The following is a 19,774-nucleotide window of genomic DNA, read 5'->3' as shown; positions in this document are numbered from 1 at the left end:
CTGACTGCCATTAGGTATCGGGATGAAATCCTTGGACCCATTGTCAGACCTTACGCTGGTGCAGTGGGTCCTGGGTTCCTCCTGATGCGCGACGATGCCCGGCCTCATGTGGTGAGAGTATGCAGCCAGTTACTTGAGGATGAAGAAATTGATACCATTGAATGGCCCCCACGTTCGCCTGACTTGAATCCAATAGAACACCTCTGGGACATTATGTCTCGGTCTATCTGAAGCCACCAGGTTGCACCTCAGTCTGTTTAGGAGCTCAGTGATGCTCTGGTCCAGATCTGGGAGGAGATACCCCAGGACACCATCCGTCGTCTCATTAGGAGCATGCCCCTAATGAGAGCACATGGGGGACATACAAACTAATGAGTACCATTTTGAGTTGCTGCAATGAAATTTCAGCATAATGGTGCTGCATCATTTGTTCACTTTGATTTTTGGGGTGTCTTTAAATTCAGCCCTCTGTAGGTTGATAATTTTTCATTTCCATCAAACGATGTGGCATCCTTTCGTTCCTAACACATTACCCAGTCCAGTATACAGTAGATATCCAGCATTATATTTTTCCATATTGAGATCTGATGTGTTTTCAAAGTGTCCCTTTAATTTTTTTGAGCAGCTTACACACCAAACATGTAAAAAAAAAAATGAAAAAAGTGTTTTCTGTTTTGACCAGTGTTTTTCTTTTAAAGTGATTTACTGTAACTAAAATAACACTAAAATGATGTTTCTAGTACAATGCATGGCAAAGGTATGTGCAAATTAGAAGCGACGTTTGTTTCCCTTTTGCGCATTTTCTTATTATGCAACATTGAAAAACAGTAACAAACTAAATGAATGAATAAAAGAGAAAAAAACAGGAAAATAAAAAGGGAAAAGGGGAGGAATTGGGGCTGAATAGGGTTAATGTAAAGGATTAGAATTTTTTTTTTAAATACCATGTGCTGGAAGCACTTTTGTAGCTCCGTACGACGTACGTCCTTGGCAGCAAAAGGGTTAAAAGATGTCATATGCAGAACAAACGTAGAAAGCAGTAAAGTCCCCCTGCACTCTTTACAACGTCTCCGGCCCAAATTACAATGGTGGTGCTTGTAGTGATAATCACAGATGGCGCTGTGTGCATCACACAACAAAAAGTTGGGATCACCAGCACTTAGTAGATAATGTTTCAATAATAACGTCCATTTATTCGGATCAATCGTCACACATATCACAGTAGCCAACGTTTTGGGGCCACGCAGGGTTCCTTCATTAGGGCAATGCCCACATTATTGACCTAATGGAGGGACCCTGCGTGGCCCCGAAACGTTGGCTACTGTGATATGTGCGACGATTGATCTGAATAAAGGCCGTGACACACTGCACGCGAAGCAGCGCGGAGCGGTGGCGCGCTGCCTTTGCGAGCAGTGTGTCATGTCATTTTCTCCTGGGCACTTCAGCTGGTGAGAGCTCGCGGAGCTGAGCGTGCCGAGATCAACAATTCCAACTTCAGCCAATCGGCTCGCGCGAATAAACCAGCGCGCCGGTATGCGACGTCTGGCCGGTTGTTAAGCACGAGCCGATTGGCTGAAGGTGCAGTCAATCATCTGACTGCACTCAGCTCACACACTGCACGCAAAGCTCCGTGCCGGATAGCTTTGCTTCGCTCTGCACGGCTTCGCGTGCAGTGTGTCACGGCCTTTAATGGATGTTATTATTTGAACATTATCTAGTGATTGCTGGTGATCCCGACTTTTTGCTGTTATATGCAGAACAAAGGTCACACAATTAATATGAATAAATGAAATAGTAAATGCAATGAAACAATTCATCATTATATTGTATTTACTCAACAACATTTTACACAGGTGTGACTATTTTGACAGCTGTTCCAGTTGTGAAATACAAAGCAATTACATACGGTCATTGATTGCTCATAATTGCAGCACGTAGAGCAGATGAGAGATGTGTCCTAAAAACTTTTTTTAGATTGTATCTTTAAAAATAGAATTAACAATAAAGGATGCATTTTTTTATTTGGTCAGTGTCATGTTATTTCATTATTTTGTTTTTTCTTTTTATGTAGAAGGGTGCTAACAAATTTGTCTGTATATTATTATTTAATAGATGATGTGTACCTACAGTACGTTTAGTATACATTCACCAGATGCAGTGTTATTTCTCATACATAGACTTGCTACTGCTGCCCTCTTGTGACCAATTTCGTGACATGCAACCATATTAAAAGTCAAATTCTATAGGTGTAATATTCATGAGAACTTGTCAAGACAGAAATAGGAGTCACCATTGATCATTTGTTTTTCAAGGTACAAGCTCTAGAGTGTCATCCTCAGTCTTGTGTCACCTCTTAATGAATCACTTAACAAGTATGCAGCCAGAAAAGTTTGAGGCAAAAGTAAACCAAGGGATAGGATGATTGACCCAAGCATTTGGATTTGACAGTTAATATAGTGTATTTCTATCTTGATAGGTTCCTGTGATGTTAAATTATAGAGGGGAATCAATATCACAAGATATTTTATAATTTCCCTGATAAGTGGAACAAGAGGAGGCAGATATTCAACATTAGAATTTGAATAGACAGCTGGAAGAATCTCACACCTTCTAAGTTCTTGGCCAGATAAGATTGGACATCAGTAGCTGCAAACCACGGCAGGGGACACGAGATCTATATACACTGGGCTCCCTTCTTATAGATCAGAGGAATTACGTTTCATCACAAATAAAATCAAATGTATCGGTCGTAGGGAGATGAAGCAGATTCTCTCAGCTAGTACATATTACAAACTACATGCCCATATAAAATTATAGGTTTCGGCTCTACCCACTTACCTACAGACCCAAAAAATGGTTATTTGGGGCCTGCTTCCAATAGCGATACGGTGAGTGGAATTGTTGCAATCGGGTTGATGCCCTGGTGTTGGAAATCCCACTCCTGATCCTGGCATCAGAAATCGGGGGCCCAAATAACCAATTGCCACTACAGAAGAGAGAAACCACCACCAGAGGTGATTGGCTAAAGGATCTGTACCACATCCATTTCACAGTAAATTGGGTAGCCTGATTTATAAATGTTGTATTCGTCTGGGAGAGTGTATCCAAAGACATGGCATTTACTGATTTCCAGTGTTCTCCCACCAGCAGGATAAATACTGCCCAATGGTAAAGTTTTTTTTCCCTATTTTATTTTATTGCCAATAACCATAGTTTTGTATGTCATGGTCTTTCTTTTTACTGTTGTATATCATTCTTATGCATTACCCACCTAGGGATATTAAACTATAAAATGAATAAGTGGCCTTCTGTGTACTAAACTACGTATTCATACTCTTATAGAGAGTGGTCATTGTCATCAGTGTCTGTATGTTCGGTTGTAAGCTCTCTGTTAATCAGTATGAAATTGCTTTGAGTGACTACGAATTGCATGCAGATTAGTATCAGTGTGTATAAGTCAGCAGATCTGATGGACGAGGATCTGTGTGTATAATTTCCTAGTGGACAAACTGCATTTGGTGGCAGACTACAGTGAGTTGTGTGTTTGGTGTGTGAGCAGTGGGAAGGTGGTTACACAAGGATTGTTGCTTGCAGGATAGCTTGAGGAGTCGCAGAAGTGTGTGGTAAATAATTGCTGCACAGCCCTCCTCCTCCACCAAATGAAAACCGCGCTCTGGTTAGCGTTTCGTCAAGGGCGGGCTGTTTCATGACAGTACACTTTAATGTATCTATATCACTTCTATATTCCACTATGAACTTGAGATAAATACTGAATTTTGGTTCCTTTGTTTTAGGCAATTTAGTTAAGGAACAAAAGGTAGTTTTAGTATTTGTATAACAGTGTTGTTGGGATCTTCATCCTTGTCTTGTGATGTGTTATATGGTGTAAAAAAGACATTTTGTAATGGCCCGCTTTATAAAGTCTAAACATTTTTGGCATATTTTCCAAAATTAAAATATCTTGCAGTCTGTATCTTGGAAACGGTAAAGGTGATTATAGCCCTATTAGTGCACTTAGAACAACGCAGTTGAATACTGCCCATGATACTTCTTTTTCTTTGCGCTAATAGTTACATTTTCAGGACAAGCTTTCAGGTTGTACCCCCTTCATCTAAAATCCTAGCACTATCTTTGCATTGGTTGTGGTTTAATACAAAAAATTCTAGAATTTATATAAATACAAAAATAGTTCAAATGATCTAAAACTTTGAGACAAATCATTTTGTAACACTTTTAACCTTTAGCATTCTTCATAACAGACTTTACAACACTCGCTGTGATCCGGCAAAAGAGCAACGATTATAGTTTTTTTGGTCTTTTCAGTCCACATTTGGATGAACCATTCCACGAGATCAACAACTAAGCCAGATAGACATGTTTAGGAGTTCAGGACCGAGCAGATCTATTACAGGAACCAGCACAAGACACGGTGCATTCTCCCCCCACACCTTCTTCAGAATTACCGGCAAATCTGCAAAAGACAAAAATGCATTTGAAAAAAAATGCTGTTCTAATCATTGAACAATTCTACATCCTATTCCTAGATAATACTAGGTATACATACTAATGTCAAAGAAAAGTGTCTTTTTATATTATGCCCCTTTATAGTGTCTTTGTGTGGATTTGTAAAGACTCTTTTGAACGGTGCTGGTGAAGCAACATGTTTTCTCTTTGTGTATCTATTTCAGTTTTATGACTTAAGTGACTTACCTAAAAGAATTTACAAATGTTACTGATTAACAATACCAGCAGTACTGCTCAAAGTTATTAAGCTAATAGGTCAATTCTTGACAATCTGCCGCTATGAAGATGCAGTCAGGAGTAAGGCTGGGTAAGAAGAAGGGGTTAAACCCTGAAAAACACTTCCTGCCCACACACCGTGCTCTTAACTAGGTGGCATCATGCTTCATCACTCTTACAGGTGTTTGGATCCTTTGCTGACTGGACTACCTTTGCTGGAGCTCTCTCCAACTCCTAGCTCCAGATTTACACACAGATGGCCACAGAAAGTTTCCAGTATTGCCTATAGGGAAGATTGATGGGCTTCATGGCTTTTGTGAATGCAAAATATGCCAATTTTGAAGGGTGCATACTTTATGTTCCCACTGCAGCTTTACAAGTTTTCTTTCTTGAATCCATTTCATTGTTTTTTTTACCTACTTGGGCACTAAAACTTTCAATTTCAATTTCTATAGATTGAAGGAAACTCTAGAGAGCAAATAGTGGAAAAGTGCATGAATAAAAGGTGATGAATTCACTGAATAGGCCTCTTAGACTGTGGTTCTGGTTCTCACAAGAATTTCTCTTACAGTGCACATGCTCAGGCTCCCCCTCCTCTCCCCTCTTTCTGGTACAGCTGGGATACTTGTAATGAACGACTCCTTGATTTAATAAAGGCCAATTATTGCTGCTGTTTATCTGCTCATTTGAAACATTTTGGGATTCAGCAAATTGCAATGCTCCCGGCCTTTCCAATTTCAAGAGCTGCTAATATCCCCATCAGGCCCTGAATTAATAAAGCACAACAAAAAATTCTCATTCTAAGGAGATTATCATTACACAGCAAGTCTCTACTGGTTCCCTGGCAGTGTGGAAGTTACATAGAGACTATTCATTGTCTCCTGGCAAAACATAATCCTTCAGTTCCCTCTGTAGTGGGAGACCTCTGTTCTGTCGTGCTTCCAGTAGAGTGTGAATATTAAGGTTCTGCAAATGCATTGTCGCTCCCAAATGCATAGAGGAATCCACAGATATATAATAAAGTTAAACACAAATGGCTAAATAACTGTTTTTATCAAAGCAGTTGCATTGTCCTAGACCAAGAAATTAGTGCAATTATGTTATTCTTCGCTGTTGCAATATTAGTCCTGTGATATTTGCATAGTCAGCATATATAATGTATAGGGATTAAAGTTTTATGCACTAATGGGCCTCTTGTGGCATCTTAGAAAATCAAGACAAACATCAGTAGATCTGTAAGGTAAAAAGTTTGTATAAGATGTTTTAAAATGTAATTCCCCTTTCTCAGCCATATTGGGATAACACCTATTTTAGATTTGTAACATGTTCCCATTCAGAAAGCATAAGGTAAAAAAAATGTGTCAGTTTAAATTACTTATACTTGGGTTAGGGTTTTAAGGGTTATATTTTCTTCTCGCATCTATGGCTTTGAAATGTTAGGAAGGCAGTGAGGGGTGAGGGGTCTTGCCCATTGTATGTCAATGAAACTTATCAGATAAACACAATCATCAAATTTCAGTCCCAAGTCTTTGCATTGGAACAGACCACTGTGAAAGGACTTAGAAAAATCTGGAATCAGCCATCTTGCCTGCTTTCATAAAACATCTAAAAAGGTAAGACATTTTTTTAAAGTTATTTTTCAGTATGCTGTGTGGACAGGAGCACATAACGAACATATGGAGGGGTTTTCTCAAATTTGACTGCAAAAATGGAAATACACTTTAAAACATCGTTCTCACTCGCTAACGCACTTTTACGTATAGGTTTTTTGTCCATTTGTACAATTATGGCTTTATAGACTCAAATGTTATTATATGAAGCAATATTTAATAAGAAAATATGGAGCATAACCAAACAATTGTTATCTACAGAGACTGTATATATCAATACCAGCAGAACGTGCATACAAAACTAAAGGCAGAGTCCTGGTCTATGCAGCTGATAAAACCAATGTAGGGTGCTGTATGGTAGATCGCTGATCAAATAGTGTCCTGTTAATGTCAAAGTGCCTGGCTTCTCAATACGATAAATAGAGGGGGGCACACTGGTGTACTATGAGCATGTTTTTTTCCCCTACCTCTCATTACAGGACACAAGATAGAATTCTGGAACATTGGGTTATATTGCCACCTCCAGGAGGCAAAACAAAAAACTGTAAGGACAGCCTATTATAACCCCTCCCCCTCACCGCATGGCTCAGTTTTGCAGCAAGAAAATATATGAGCGGATGAAAAGAAAAACGAGGGGAGGAGTGTCCCGTAATGTACTCCAAAAAAAGATTATACCGGTAAGACTAAAATCGTATTTTCTTCCTTATCATACATTATGGGACACAGGATGGTTTTCTGGAACATAAGGACTTCTAAAAGCAGTCTAACTGAGAGGTGGGCACACAGCAAACAAAGACAAACAGGCCCACAAGAAAAAAAAGAAAGCAACTGGTTAACAGAAGGGGCTCAAAAGAGCCTACAAAGCTGCCCGTAGAACCTTACAACCGAAGCTATTAGCTGAGGCCTGAACATCCACCTCGTAAGTCCTAATGAATGTATGAACAGAAGACCAGGTGGCAGCCTTGCCACCTGTGAAACGGATGCCTGATCTACTGGAGTGCATTTTGACCAGGGAAACTTGCCTTGGAGATCATAAGTTTGAATGAGGAGCTGTCTAATCCACCTACCGATTATTAACAAGAAGCAGGCTGTCCCCTACAACATAACATCAAACAGAGAATTAGACTGTGCAGTCCTGGCCAAACGTTTTGAGAATGACACAAATATTAATTTTCACAAAGTCTGCTGCTTCAGTGTTTTAAGAGCTTCTTGTCATATTTTATTATGGTATACTGAAGTATAATTACAAGCATTTCATAAGCCTCAAAGGCTTTTATTGACAATTACGTTGTTAACAAGTTTATGCAGAGTCAATATTTGCAGTGTTGATCCTTCTTATTGAAGACCTCTGCAATTCGCCCTGGCATGCTGTCAATCAACTTCTGGGCCATATCCTGACTGATGGCAGCCCATTCTTGACTAATCAATGCTTGGAGTTTGTCAGAATTTGTGGGGGTGGGGGTTTTGTTCTCCAGTCTCTTGAGGATTGACCACAAGTTCTCAATGGGATTAAGGTCTGGGGAATTTCCTGGCCATGGACCCGAAATTTTGATGGTTTTGTTCCCCAAGCCACTTAGTTATCACTTTTGCCTTATGGCAAGATGCTCCATCATGCTGGAAAAGGCATTGTTCGTCACCAAACTGTTCTTGAATGGTTGGGAGAAGTTGCTCTTGGAGGATGATTTTGTACCATTCTTTATTCATGGCTGTGTTCTTAAGCAAAATTGTGAGTGAGCCCACTCCCTTGGCTGAGAAGCAACCGCACACATGAATTGTCTCAGGATGCTTTCCTGTTGGCATGACACAGGACTGATGGTAGCGCTCACCTTTTCTTACCTGGACAAGGTATTTTTCGGATGCCCCAAACAATCGGAAAGGGGATTCATCAGAGAAAATTACTTTACCCCAGTCCTCAGCAGTCTAATCCTGTACCTTTTGCAGAATATAAGTCTGTCCCTGATGTTTTTCCTAAAGAGAAGTGGCTTCTTTGCTGACCTTCTTGACACCAGGCCATCCTCCATAAGTCTTCGCCTCACTGTGCGTGCAGATGCACTCACACCTGCCTGCTGCCATTCCTGAGCAAACTCTGCACTGGTGGTGCCCCGATCCCACAGCTGAAACAACTTAAAGAGACGGTCCTGGTGCTTGCTGGACTTTCTTGGGCGCCCTGAAGCCTTCTTCACAACAATTGAACCTCTCTCCTTGAAGTTCTTAAAATGATCCAATAAATGGTTGATTTAGGTGCAATCTTAGTAGCAGCAATATCCTCGCCTGTGAATCCATTTTTGTGCAAAGCAATGATGACTGCACATGTTTCCTTGCAGGTAACCATGGTTAACAGAGGAAGAACAATGATTTCAAGCACCACACTTCTTTTAAAGCTTCCAGTCTGTTATTCTAACTCAATCAGCATGACAGAGTGGTCTCCAGCCTTGTCCTCGTCAACACTGACACCTGTGTTAAGGAGAGAATCTCAGACAGGATGTCAGCTGGTCCTTTTGTGGCAGGGCTGAAATGCAGTGGAAATGTTATTTCGGGGATTAAGTTCATTTTCATGGCAAAGAAGGACTTTGCAATTAGTTGCAATTGATCTGATCACTTTTCACAACATTTTTGAGTATATGCAAATTGACATCATACAAACTGAAGCAGCAGACTTTGTGAAAATTAATATTTGTGTCATTCTCAAAACCTTTGGCCAGGACTGTAGAAAGGGAACTGTAGCTGAGAGATAAACTAGAACAGTGCATACCACATGCAGACAAAAGAGAGAAATCTCCTTCAGATGTGTAGGTGCAGGACAGAGAAATGGTAGTACAATGGCCTGGTTAAGGTGGAAGGAAGAGACCGCCCAGGAAAGATAAGAGGCCCTAGGCCTCAAGACAACATTATTCTTGTGTAGCACAAGAAAGGGTTCTGTACAGGTTAAAGTGACATTAAACCCTTAACATAAACCAATACTCTCTTTGCTGCTCTTCCTTTTAAATCCTCATGTCTTCTCATGCTTGGGGAGAACTTCCCTTTGCAGCTGGGTGCCTCTTCCTGTAGTGCTGGCTCAGGTTGTGAACCTACACACAGACACCATGTAACCATTTCAGAGACAAGGCAGTCTGCTGCAAAACAGAAGTTCTGCCCAGCATGAGAACAGATACAGATTTAAAAGGAAGAGCAGCAAAGAGAAGGGAAACAACCATGGATTACAGTAAGGCACATTACAGTATTGTTTTGTGTTAAAAAATCTGAGGGTTTAATGTCACTTTAAGGCGCCAACTCAGAAACTTGCCTTGCAGAATTGATGGTGATGAGAAAGTCAACCAAGCGAGTATGGACAGACAGAAGAAAATCCCTAATATGTTCAAAGGGTGGCCTTTGAGGATCTGACAATACCAGGTTGAGATCCCACAATGTCACTGGGTAGTGTACAGGTGGAACAATGTTAGCGATACCCTGTACGAAGGCCTTCAATGAGGAGTAAAAGGCAAGTGGTCTCTGAAGAGAACTGCTATGGCTGAGATTTGACCCATGATGGTACTCAAGTCCAAATTCTGATCCAGACCTGACTAGTGAATGGAAAAAAATCTCCCATCTAGAACTTCCTGGGAAGGAATTTCCTTGTCTTGCACCAAGAGAAATACATATTCAAAGTGCAACGATAGACTTTGAGAAGTCAATTTCGTAGCTTTCAAGAGCATATGGTTGACCGAATCCAATAGGTCCCTATCCCTCAAGACCCGGGCTTCAACAGCCAAGACAACAAAGCGATCAACAGAGAAGCAGGGTAGTAAACTGGCACCTGGGAAAAAGATCAGGATGATCTGGGAGAGTCCACAGAGAGACTGCCAGCAACTTGACAAGTAACTTCAGAGGATTACATCCTAAACCAATTTGATGCAGTGGGAATCACCACACTGCCCTCCATCTCGATCCTGGTGTGATTATTTGGAAGTGGAAAGACAGAACTGGGCCTGCGTGATTATTCTGTTTTTATCACCCAATAGTGTATAAGTGATGTGAATAATCCGGCTAATGGATAGTCAGCTATCACTGGACTGATGATCTCCATAGTATCCATGGCTTGATTCCATTCACTGGAATCCAGATGTCGACATCTGGGGAAGTCTACTTGCCAGATATCCACGTCTGGAATGCACACAATGGTCAGGGCTGGAATGTGAAGTTGTGCCCAAGCCAGAATCAGAGTTGCTTCAGTTAATGCTGTCTGACTTAATCTTGGTTGGAGGACCTTGCAGATGAGATTTTTAGCGTTGAAATTAGGGCTGCAACCAACTAAATCGATAATAACCTATAATGAGAATAGTTGTCAACTATTCTCATTATTGATTAGTTGGTTGGATCCCCTAGCTCTTTCCTCCACACTGGGAGGAGGGCACAGCAGGCAAGTGCAATAGCCAGCCTGCTATTGACGTTTGAAATGGCCAATAGCAGGTTGGCTATTGCACCTGCCCACTAACTTCTGTATTTACATTCAGCTGCCGTCTGCTGAATCTTGCCATTGGCAGCCATCATTCCATGCCTGAAGCTATTCAAGCGCCACGTACTTACAGTCCAATTATTAAAAAAAAGTGGGAAAAAAGTAATTTGGGTTTCGGCCTGACAAATTTTGCTGCAGGCGGTGCGTTGCAGTGCCATTCATTCCAATGGCACTCCAAACACGCCTCTCACCCGCAGTGTGATCTCATGCACGGTACTGCAATGCTGTGCGTTCCAGAGCACTGCAATTGCAAAAAATTGTGGATGCAATTTTATTTTTAAGTAAACTTTATTTGTATCACTGCATTTGTGTATTTTAAATTAAGGATGGTATTTATTTTTTTCTATCCGATTAATCGAAAAAATAATTGGCCAATTAATTGATTATGAAAATAATAATTGATTGCAGCCCTAGTTGAAAGAATAACCAAATTGATTTTCGGAATATTGATCGGGAACAGAGTTTCCTCCAACACACATTCCCCTTGTACAGAGAGGGTACCTAGGACTCCTACCCAGCCTGATAAGCTGGCATACATAGTTCCCACCTTCAAACCGTTGGGAGGAAGGATTTCACTGACTCCAGGGAAAAGTCTAGTCCTGCTAGCCATGTGAATGAGGTGATCTAGAGATGCCGGAAAGTTGAGCTACAATGGCCTAAATTTGAGCATATAGAACTGCTTCAAAAAGAGGACACCATTAGGCCCAAGACTCACATGCAAAACCAGAAGCTTGGATAACTCCTGAACTGCAGAGTCCTAAATGTGGAAGCAAAGAGACTGGAATTTGTCCTGGGGAAGGCAAACCTTGGACAGGGCCCAGATAGTTGAAATTAGACCATTCAAGTATTGATTTCGGAAGATTTAGAATTTACCTGTGGCATCTGCAAGGTCCAATGGACATTGGCTGACAGATCCTGAATTCACCATTCCCTCAGAAAAAGGGTAATCCAGATATCTCCCTATGGGGAACCCCTAAGAGTGAAGCAGTGCAATAACAGGGGCTAGCACCTTGGTGAAGACACGAGGTGCAGTAGAAAGACCAAAACGGAGAGCAACAAACTGGTAATGCCCCAGAAAACCACAGTTGATGCCATGGGAAGATCAGGGCATGCAAATAAGCATCCTTAAAAAGAGAACTATGAGGTGAGTGAAAGTACCAATACTTTTTCTCAAGTATTTGCCGATACCAATTACCAATACTTTTAGTGTCATATGACAGTTTATTTAAAACAATACAGACAAATTATTTTAGGAAAGTGGTGAAGTGGCAGCTGCAAACACTGCAACCCTGGTAGTTTTGCCACTGACTGACCAAGCTGTAGAGGGACTACTAATCTCAGCAATAAATTATACAACAATGCAAAATACCACCAGCTATAGAGGACTACAAATCCCAGCGATGCATTATACAGCAATGCAGAATACCACCAGCTATAGAGGACTACAAATCCAAGTGATACATTATACAGCCATGCAGAATACCACTAGCTATAAAGAACTACAAATCCCAGCAATGCATCAATGCAGAATAATATGAAGCTTCGTACTCTGTGCTGCTCCAGGGTGCAGCAGAGGATCCCAAGTGGCTGTGTGGGGCCTTAGAGCACTATGCTGGGTCTCATGTGGGCTGTACAGGTTCTATGGTGGGCTGCGCAGACTCTCGGGTGGGTTGTGTAAGCTCTCATGTGGCTATGCAGGCTCTATGGTGGCTGTGCAGGCTCTTTAGTGTGCTGTGCCATCTCTCAGGTGGCTGTGCATGTTCTATGGTGGGCTGTGCGGACTCTCAGGTGCCTATGCAGGGTCTATGCTGGGCTGTGCGGGATTAATGGTGGGCTGTGCAGGATTAATGGTGGGCTGTGCGGTCTGTCTCAGAGGGCAGTGTGTAGGAGGAGGAGATTTTGGCCGGCGCCCATGTACATAAACCTTGCTGGGGACCTCAGCAGCCTTCCTGTGAAATGCGGCAGCTGTTTACAGCACCTGCTTCAGATTAAAATACAAATATTGAAATTACTATTCATACTTGTCTATTTTACTGCAGGGCAATGCTTATCAAGTAGAAGTCTCATTCGTAGCTATGTGCCTGGTTCACATCTATGTGCTGCAGTTAATGTGCTTTTAAGAAATTATGAAGGCCCATTCACACCAACGCATGTGCATTACCACAAGCTGCAAGGGATATGCAGAGTGGTAAATGGGCCCTTGAGGAAAGTTTCTGCCCTGCTTTCCACACACAGAAAATAATGATTATGCCTTGTAAACTGTGGTGTTTAAAAAAATTTAGTTCATTCGAAAAACGGATTTCAACATAACACCATGACTAAACAAGAGGAAAAAGAAGTCAACTCTAAACATACAATACATTTCTAAATGAATATTTCTTTACCACAGTGCAGAATGGTGTATTCAAGAGGAAAACATTCCAAGATGCAAACAGCACCAGAGTAGCTTGCTGATTTGGCCATTTCAATCAGTCTCACCAGTGGTTTTCAATTTATTTAAAAGGCAAATTGCCTTGTCTTGCGCTGGAGCTGCGCTAGAATGCACAGCCCACGCAGCCCCAATGCAAACAGTGTGAATCGGCTTTACATGGTTTGTTTTATTTCATGCTTTTTTTTTTTTACTTTATCGGAGTTGGAATTTCCCATATCTCTTATTTTTTTACTTTGTACATTTTGATAATGGAATGTCCTGGGAGGTATATCAAATGTGGTGGCAATCATTTTAAGGGCTTTTTCCACACCAAGTGCAGAGCAATGCAGAGCAGTTACAGAACGCATAAACAATGCATCCAATGGTATTTTGGGCTCTAGTTCACACCAGTGCGTTCAGTTCCAGAGCATGAGGAAAAACTGCATCATGCCCTATTTTTTCTGCTCTAGAACGCACCAAAACGCACTGAAAGACCATTTTAGGCTTAAAATGTATTCTTTTATGAAAACAGCCCGGGAAACACGTCCAAATTGCGACAAAACACACTGCACTGCATAGGCAGAAACTCATGCAGATCTGGTCCGCATTTGGGGTGAACAGGCCCTAAGGGGCAGTAGGAAGCAGTGATATATAAAGGGACAGTAATAGCAGTGATCTCATGCATGTCCACAGACTCTAAACCATCTCTTGTAGCATAGTCTGCAGTCTTTGACAGTTTTCTGTAATAATATATAGTTAGAAAAAATGCTACTAACGCAAAATTCTATTTTAATTGATTCACACCTATCAAAGTGTATAATTAGCTGTGGAGCATACGAATCCCATTCATTTCTCTTGGACTTATTTGCTTCTGGCACAGTCACAAAGTAATGCACAATTATATATTTAGAAATACTGTAAAGCCAACACATACAGAAGTAATATCTTATATATGCAGGGAACCCAGGTTATAAAAAGAAACCTAAATACACAATGAAATTTGCAGAGCAAGAACTGCCTAGATGTTTGATGCAACATGCAGAAACAGTTCACAGAAATCACTCCCATATAAAACAGCATCAAATGAGCAACCAGATATAGTGGATGTGAACCCTGTTAAAACTACCAGGTTCATTCTGTACAGACAATGATCTGCCTTCCAGCTGTAGACTGAATAAATTACAAATATTTCCTCCTATAGTAACAGTGTCTTTCATCAGAAATGTAAGTAGGCAAGGTACCTCATTAACAGGCAGACACTAATTAGCATTCTTCTGGAAGTTGATATGAGCTGCTGCTGAAAGCTATGTTAATGATATCACACCCATTCACAGGTCTTCTCCTGTCTGTATTGAGGACTCGCTATGTTGGCACGAAGAGAGTGATATCAGCATAATGTACCCACACCTTATTCGAAAGGCAGGAACCAGACAATTGTGCTACTATTACATTTTGTCAGAGTCATGACCAAAGAGCAGGACAATTTTTTTCCAAGTGGATGGAACGGACTGGATGCACAAGGATAATAGGAAACGGTCTTCACTGCATTTGTGCATTTAAACCAGCAATATTAATAACAATTTCAAAAGTGTGCAGGGCCTCTTTGATAAAACAAACCTGTGCTTTGTCGGGCAGAGAAACACATTAGTCGGTGTATAGGGTAATAGGGGAGCATGAAAGGAATTATAGGCTTTTTACACTGCCAACTATTTAGCAATCAGTATTTTTTCCTAAATGGACAAAGATTTGGTTTAATTTTATACAGACATCACACAAAATAAAAACAGGTACTGATCTGCTCATCATATAGTAAATGAAATAAATGTTTTACCATTTGAGTTATCATGAGAGTGAACACCCTCTCACTATCAGCACCATTTAATACATGACTAAAGGTGCCCATACACCTTACGATTGTCGGATGAAACTTTTCGTCGGATGATCGAACCGTCGTACGATTTTCTTACGACGGCCCCATTCTGCCCCGATTATCGAAAGGTTCAATCAGCGGTAGTTAAAAAAAACACCTGGACGACTTGCGGTAATTGACCGCAATTATGTTCGTTTGCGCATGCACGGTGTTAATCGTACGACTTTTGACGGACGGAAACGCCACCAACCATGCGAACATGGTATGATCGACCAAAGTTTTCAAACATGCTTGACCGTCAAGTCGTACGATTGTACAGTACTATCGATCGGGCACTTTATTCACACGTTACGATTGTCGTACGAAAAGTCTCTCGCAAACGATTATCGTACGATAATCGTAAGGTGTATGGGCACCTTAAGACTTAAAGGAGAACTATGAGGTGAGTGATTTTCAGTTTCATTGTCACAAGTTGGCTCAATAGATCGGGAAGTGAGCGAACACATACCGTCGCTCGCTCACTTCTCGATCATGTCCCTGCCGAGAGCCGTGACTGTCACTCATGGTTCCCTGCAGGGATTCCCCCCCTCTTTGCTCCGATCCTCCAGCGCTGACTGGCAGAACGGACAGGAGAGCGGGCGGGTACAGCTGGCTCTGCCTCTAGATAGATAGTCAGAGCCAGCTGTCAATCACACAGCTGGGTGGATGTCGACAGTAATGTCGGGATCCGTCCCGGTTGCGGCGGTCTCAGTATACTGGGCGGTATACTGAGCTTTGGGTCACAAGAGAACGCTAGTTTATGTCCTCCCTTGACCCCTAGGAGAATTATGGGGAAAAACACTTACCCCATAGTTCTCCTTTAATTTTGCTTATTACACAAAAAGGAGCATGATTAGCTTCACACATCACATAATTTACTTCAAATGCTGCTCCTCACCTTTATTTGTTAGGTTATTGGATTACAATGTCCTATAGGCTACATTTAGAATCAGAGCTGCCTCTGGTACCGTGTACCTTTCATAGTAAGTTTCATAGTGTAAAAGAAGTTATGCTGAGGTGGACATAGCAAAATCACAATGCCTGCACTAAAATACAGAGAAATTCAGCAAATATTTGCATTACTTCATCCACTATCCTTAAAGCCCAATTTCAGCTCCACTTGCTCCCATTCTTCCCCCTCCTCACCTGGAGACCCCAGCATCAGTTGTGATAATTGACTGTACTGTGAGTGTAGAGCGTTGTGATGATGCACCTCCAGGAAGTGAGCTAATTATGCTGGGAACCTGGAAGAGGAGAAGCCAGTCTTTTGGGGGACAGCACCAAAGCGATTGGGAAGTAGCCAGAGCTGCAATTTTGATAACAGCTGGAGAATGAATTAAAAAAACTAAAACTAGAATTAGCTGCAAATAAGGAATGACATGTAAATCTCAAATGTTTAAAAAAAAAAGACAATGCTGTATCTCTTACAAAACTTCTTGGACTTTTAACAATAATCAAACTGAAAAAACTTTTTCAGAGCTTGATAACTGCTTGAGAGATAAAACACCCAATGGTTTCCTATATGTCCCTATGGCACCTCAAGCAAAATATATATATATTGTATACATGCATCTGAGCTTCCAGGTTTTTAAACCTTTCGGAGCCATAATTACATGGTTCTATACTTTTTGTTTGATGTTTATCCAATATTATACCCTGCATTGTAAACTACAATCTACGGCCTTACATTTGGAGATCTCATAAAATGTAATAACCTACAAATAACCCTTTAAATGTTGTTTTATGAATTCCTAATGAAGGATAATACAATGCTACATCTATTGACAGAGTGAACAATTGTGGGCTGAAGTGCAGCATACAGTCTGATTTAGACCCTTTGGGGAAAATTCTTATCAGATATGGTCTTTAGGAACACCAGTGTCCCTTTTGCAAGAGACCTATAGCAGTTTATGTGCATGTTTCTGGTAAAAATTATTTTTTAAAAAGCTTTAAAAATGGGTTTTATGCCCATGTCACAAATCTTAGGGTGCCTATTGACATGAGACGACAGAAAATGTATGTCTATGGGAAACACCCAAGCCTGCAACTTAGTCACTGTACACTGGTCGTGTACAAGTCAGGCAGGTTTGAAAATCTGACCTTTATGTGTATGTAAACCCTAACAATGAACTTCTATTTACTCTCTTCTGATCTGTTAATATTACCAGTGTTTTGTTTTATCTGTGCAACAAAATTCCTATTGATCTTGTCAGAAATTGACAGCTGTCCTGTCCACACTTGTTGTGTTATCTGAAGTCGCCTACTTAGCTCTCCCAACTCTTATCTTGAACTACAGATCAGTTAGCGCACATGTTGCGGACATTATATACATGTTGCAGTTTAGCAAAAAAACAGCTGGGCAGGGCTGACACCACTCAGTCCAGAAAAATTATTTGCATTGTCAGCACACAACAGGACCTAGAGTTCATTTCTGGCACTCAACTTGTATTTTTCTGTAGGGTTTTCAAAGGGCCGGCAGCTCATACAAGCGATCCGCCGGCTCTAAAGCCGGCGGATCGCTTGTATGTTAACAGGCATCGGTGCCTGCTATTAAATTGCCGGTGTTTCCCGCTCACGAGCGCCCTGCGCACACGAGCGCCCTGCGGCGTGCGCAGGTGGGCGTGGCTGAGTGGACGTCTAAAGACGCCCGCTCAGATCTAGAGACCTCTCGGCCGGCCGTTTTTTTACAACGGCCGGCCCTGAGGTGGGTAATGTCTCCTGTGATTTTGTCTTTCTCTCCCCAGAAGTGAACTTGCCAGCTTCACAGGGCACATCTGGCTAACTGAACATGGCATACTCTGCAGCACGTGTTGGTTCATGTTGCCCCCCCCATCAGACTGTGCATGCTCATCTCGATTGCCCTCTAATTTATTTTTGGTGGGCCTTAGATGCTTTGTACACACAGAAATAAAATCCATGTAGTCCCACTGTCATAATCTACTGATATGAAGTTCCTCTGGTGATCCCCTCCCCATTTTTCTCAGACTTTTATACCTATACATTGATTTCAATCAAGGTAAACTAGCAGGACAAGTGAAGTGATCACCGGCTGGAGGATAACCGTTCTAAATCTTCACCGGGGCCATTGAAAATGTGAGCATAACATTACAAAAAAAAATGCCTTAATCACCTTTTATCCATAGCTTTATTGTTTGATTTGGCCAAAGCTTTCATTTGAGAGAAAAGTAATGCATGGCAGACAGCAATCTTTATTTGGCTCGCATCCCCGCAAAACAGTCCATGTGTGTATGAGAAAATCTGTGACTCACCTTCCTGAAGACTTTGTAACTCTGAATTGTTGCTCCTATAGAAGGTTCTGCAGCACACTGCTATTAGACCATGTAAAGAGCATTCTGCGGAAGCTTGCTGGAGCACATCTCGAACAAGACTGCAGACATGGCACCATTCTAACACATGTTTCTGAGGTGAAGAAGCAGATACCGACAGTACAAGGGTGGCACATGTCTTAGAGCTGGATATGGAGCCATTGAGCATAGCCTGGTAGTCCGATCTCTGTAGGGATGCTGAGAAATAACTTTGGTCAACAGGATCACTTACAGAAGCCAAGACATGCCATTCCACTGCAGCCCCACGTGGAAGCTTGGGAACTACAACCACAGTAAGCATAGGGGTAATATCCTGTAAGCAAAACACAAATACTGTCATTTACAACTGCGCCCATAAAAATAGACTTCCAGATGTGAAAAACCATTGTTAACTTGATGACAATCATGAACTAACATTGTTAGCTTGATGACAGCAACATGAAATACATTATACAGTATATATGCAACAGATTTTACAGGTAAGACAAAAATCCTGTTTTCTTGACTGTACTTCACTGGACACAGGAAGTTAAATTCTTTAACCACTGGGCCGTTCAAAAGTAGTTCAACAAAGGGGCAGGCAACACCACAAACAACATGCAACAGGTCCAAGGAACAACAACCCCAATAGGGAACAGATACCTTAAAACAAAGGCATGCCAAAGGTTGCAGGGCCGCCTGTAGGACATTTTGACCAAAATGCCATCTGCAGAGGCATGAATGTCCCTCTTGTAGAACTTAAAGTGACATTAAACCCTCAGATTTTTTAACATAAAACAATACTGTAATGTGTGCCTTACTGTAATCGATGGTTGTTTCCCTTCTCTTTGCTGCTCTTCGGAAGAACTTCCCTTTTCAGCTCAGGGCCTCTTCCTGTAGTGCTGGCTCAGGTTTCAAGCCTATACAAACGTATACACAGACACCGTGTATCCATTCCTGAGACAAGGCAGTCTGCTGCAAAACAGAAGTTCTGCAGAGCATGAGAACAGATACAGATTTAAAAGGAAGAGCAGCAAAGAGAAGGGAAACAACCATGGATTACAGTAAGGCACACATTACAGTATTGTTTTATGTTAAAAAATCTGAGGGTTTAATGCCACTTTAAAGAGGAACAGGGAAGTAGCCTTACAGATTTGGGAATTCGAAGACTGGTGCAGAAATGCCCAGGAACACTAACACAGTGACCGCAAATGGAGGGACTTTCCCCTTCAACTTATAGGCATGATGGTCTGTGCCTTCTCCTCGCGAAGGATGTCAGATTTATTAACAATAAAAGAAAGGTTAAAG

At 41.5% G+C, this 19,774-nt stretch overlaps 1 protein-coding gene across 1 annotated transcript in view; it reads right to left on the bottom strand.

Moving 5' to 3' along the window:
• Positions 1-4,330: 4,330 nt before the first annotated feature.
• DPH6 (diphthamine biosynthesis 6) overlaps positions 4,331-19,774 on the bottom strand; it is an 89,926-nt gene continuing 74,482 nt past the window's right edge. The window contains exons 14-15 of the mRNA XM_018571179.1: positions 18,431-18,800; positions 4,331-4,471 (exon numbers count right to left, since the gene is read on the bottom strand). Of these exons, the coding sequence (XP_018426681.1) occupies positions 4,353-4,471; positions 18,431-18,800 (489 nt within the window). The 3' untranslated portion in view covers positions 4,331-4,352. The remainder of the gene's footprint in view (positions 4,472-18,430; positions 18,801-19,774) is intronic.

Source organism: Nanorana parkeri, unplaced genomic scaffold (assembly GCF_000935625.1).
Source record: "Nanorana parkeri isolate BGI_ZX_2015 unplaced genomic scaffold, ASM93562v1 scaffold1693, whole genome shotgun sequence".
NCBI lineage: Eukaryota > Metazoa > Chordata > Amphibia > Anura > Dicroglossidae > Nanorana > Nanorana parkeri.
Note: the sequence above shows the minus strand (reverse complement) of the source record. Positions and strands in the feature narration are given on the sequence as shown.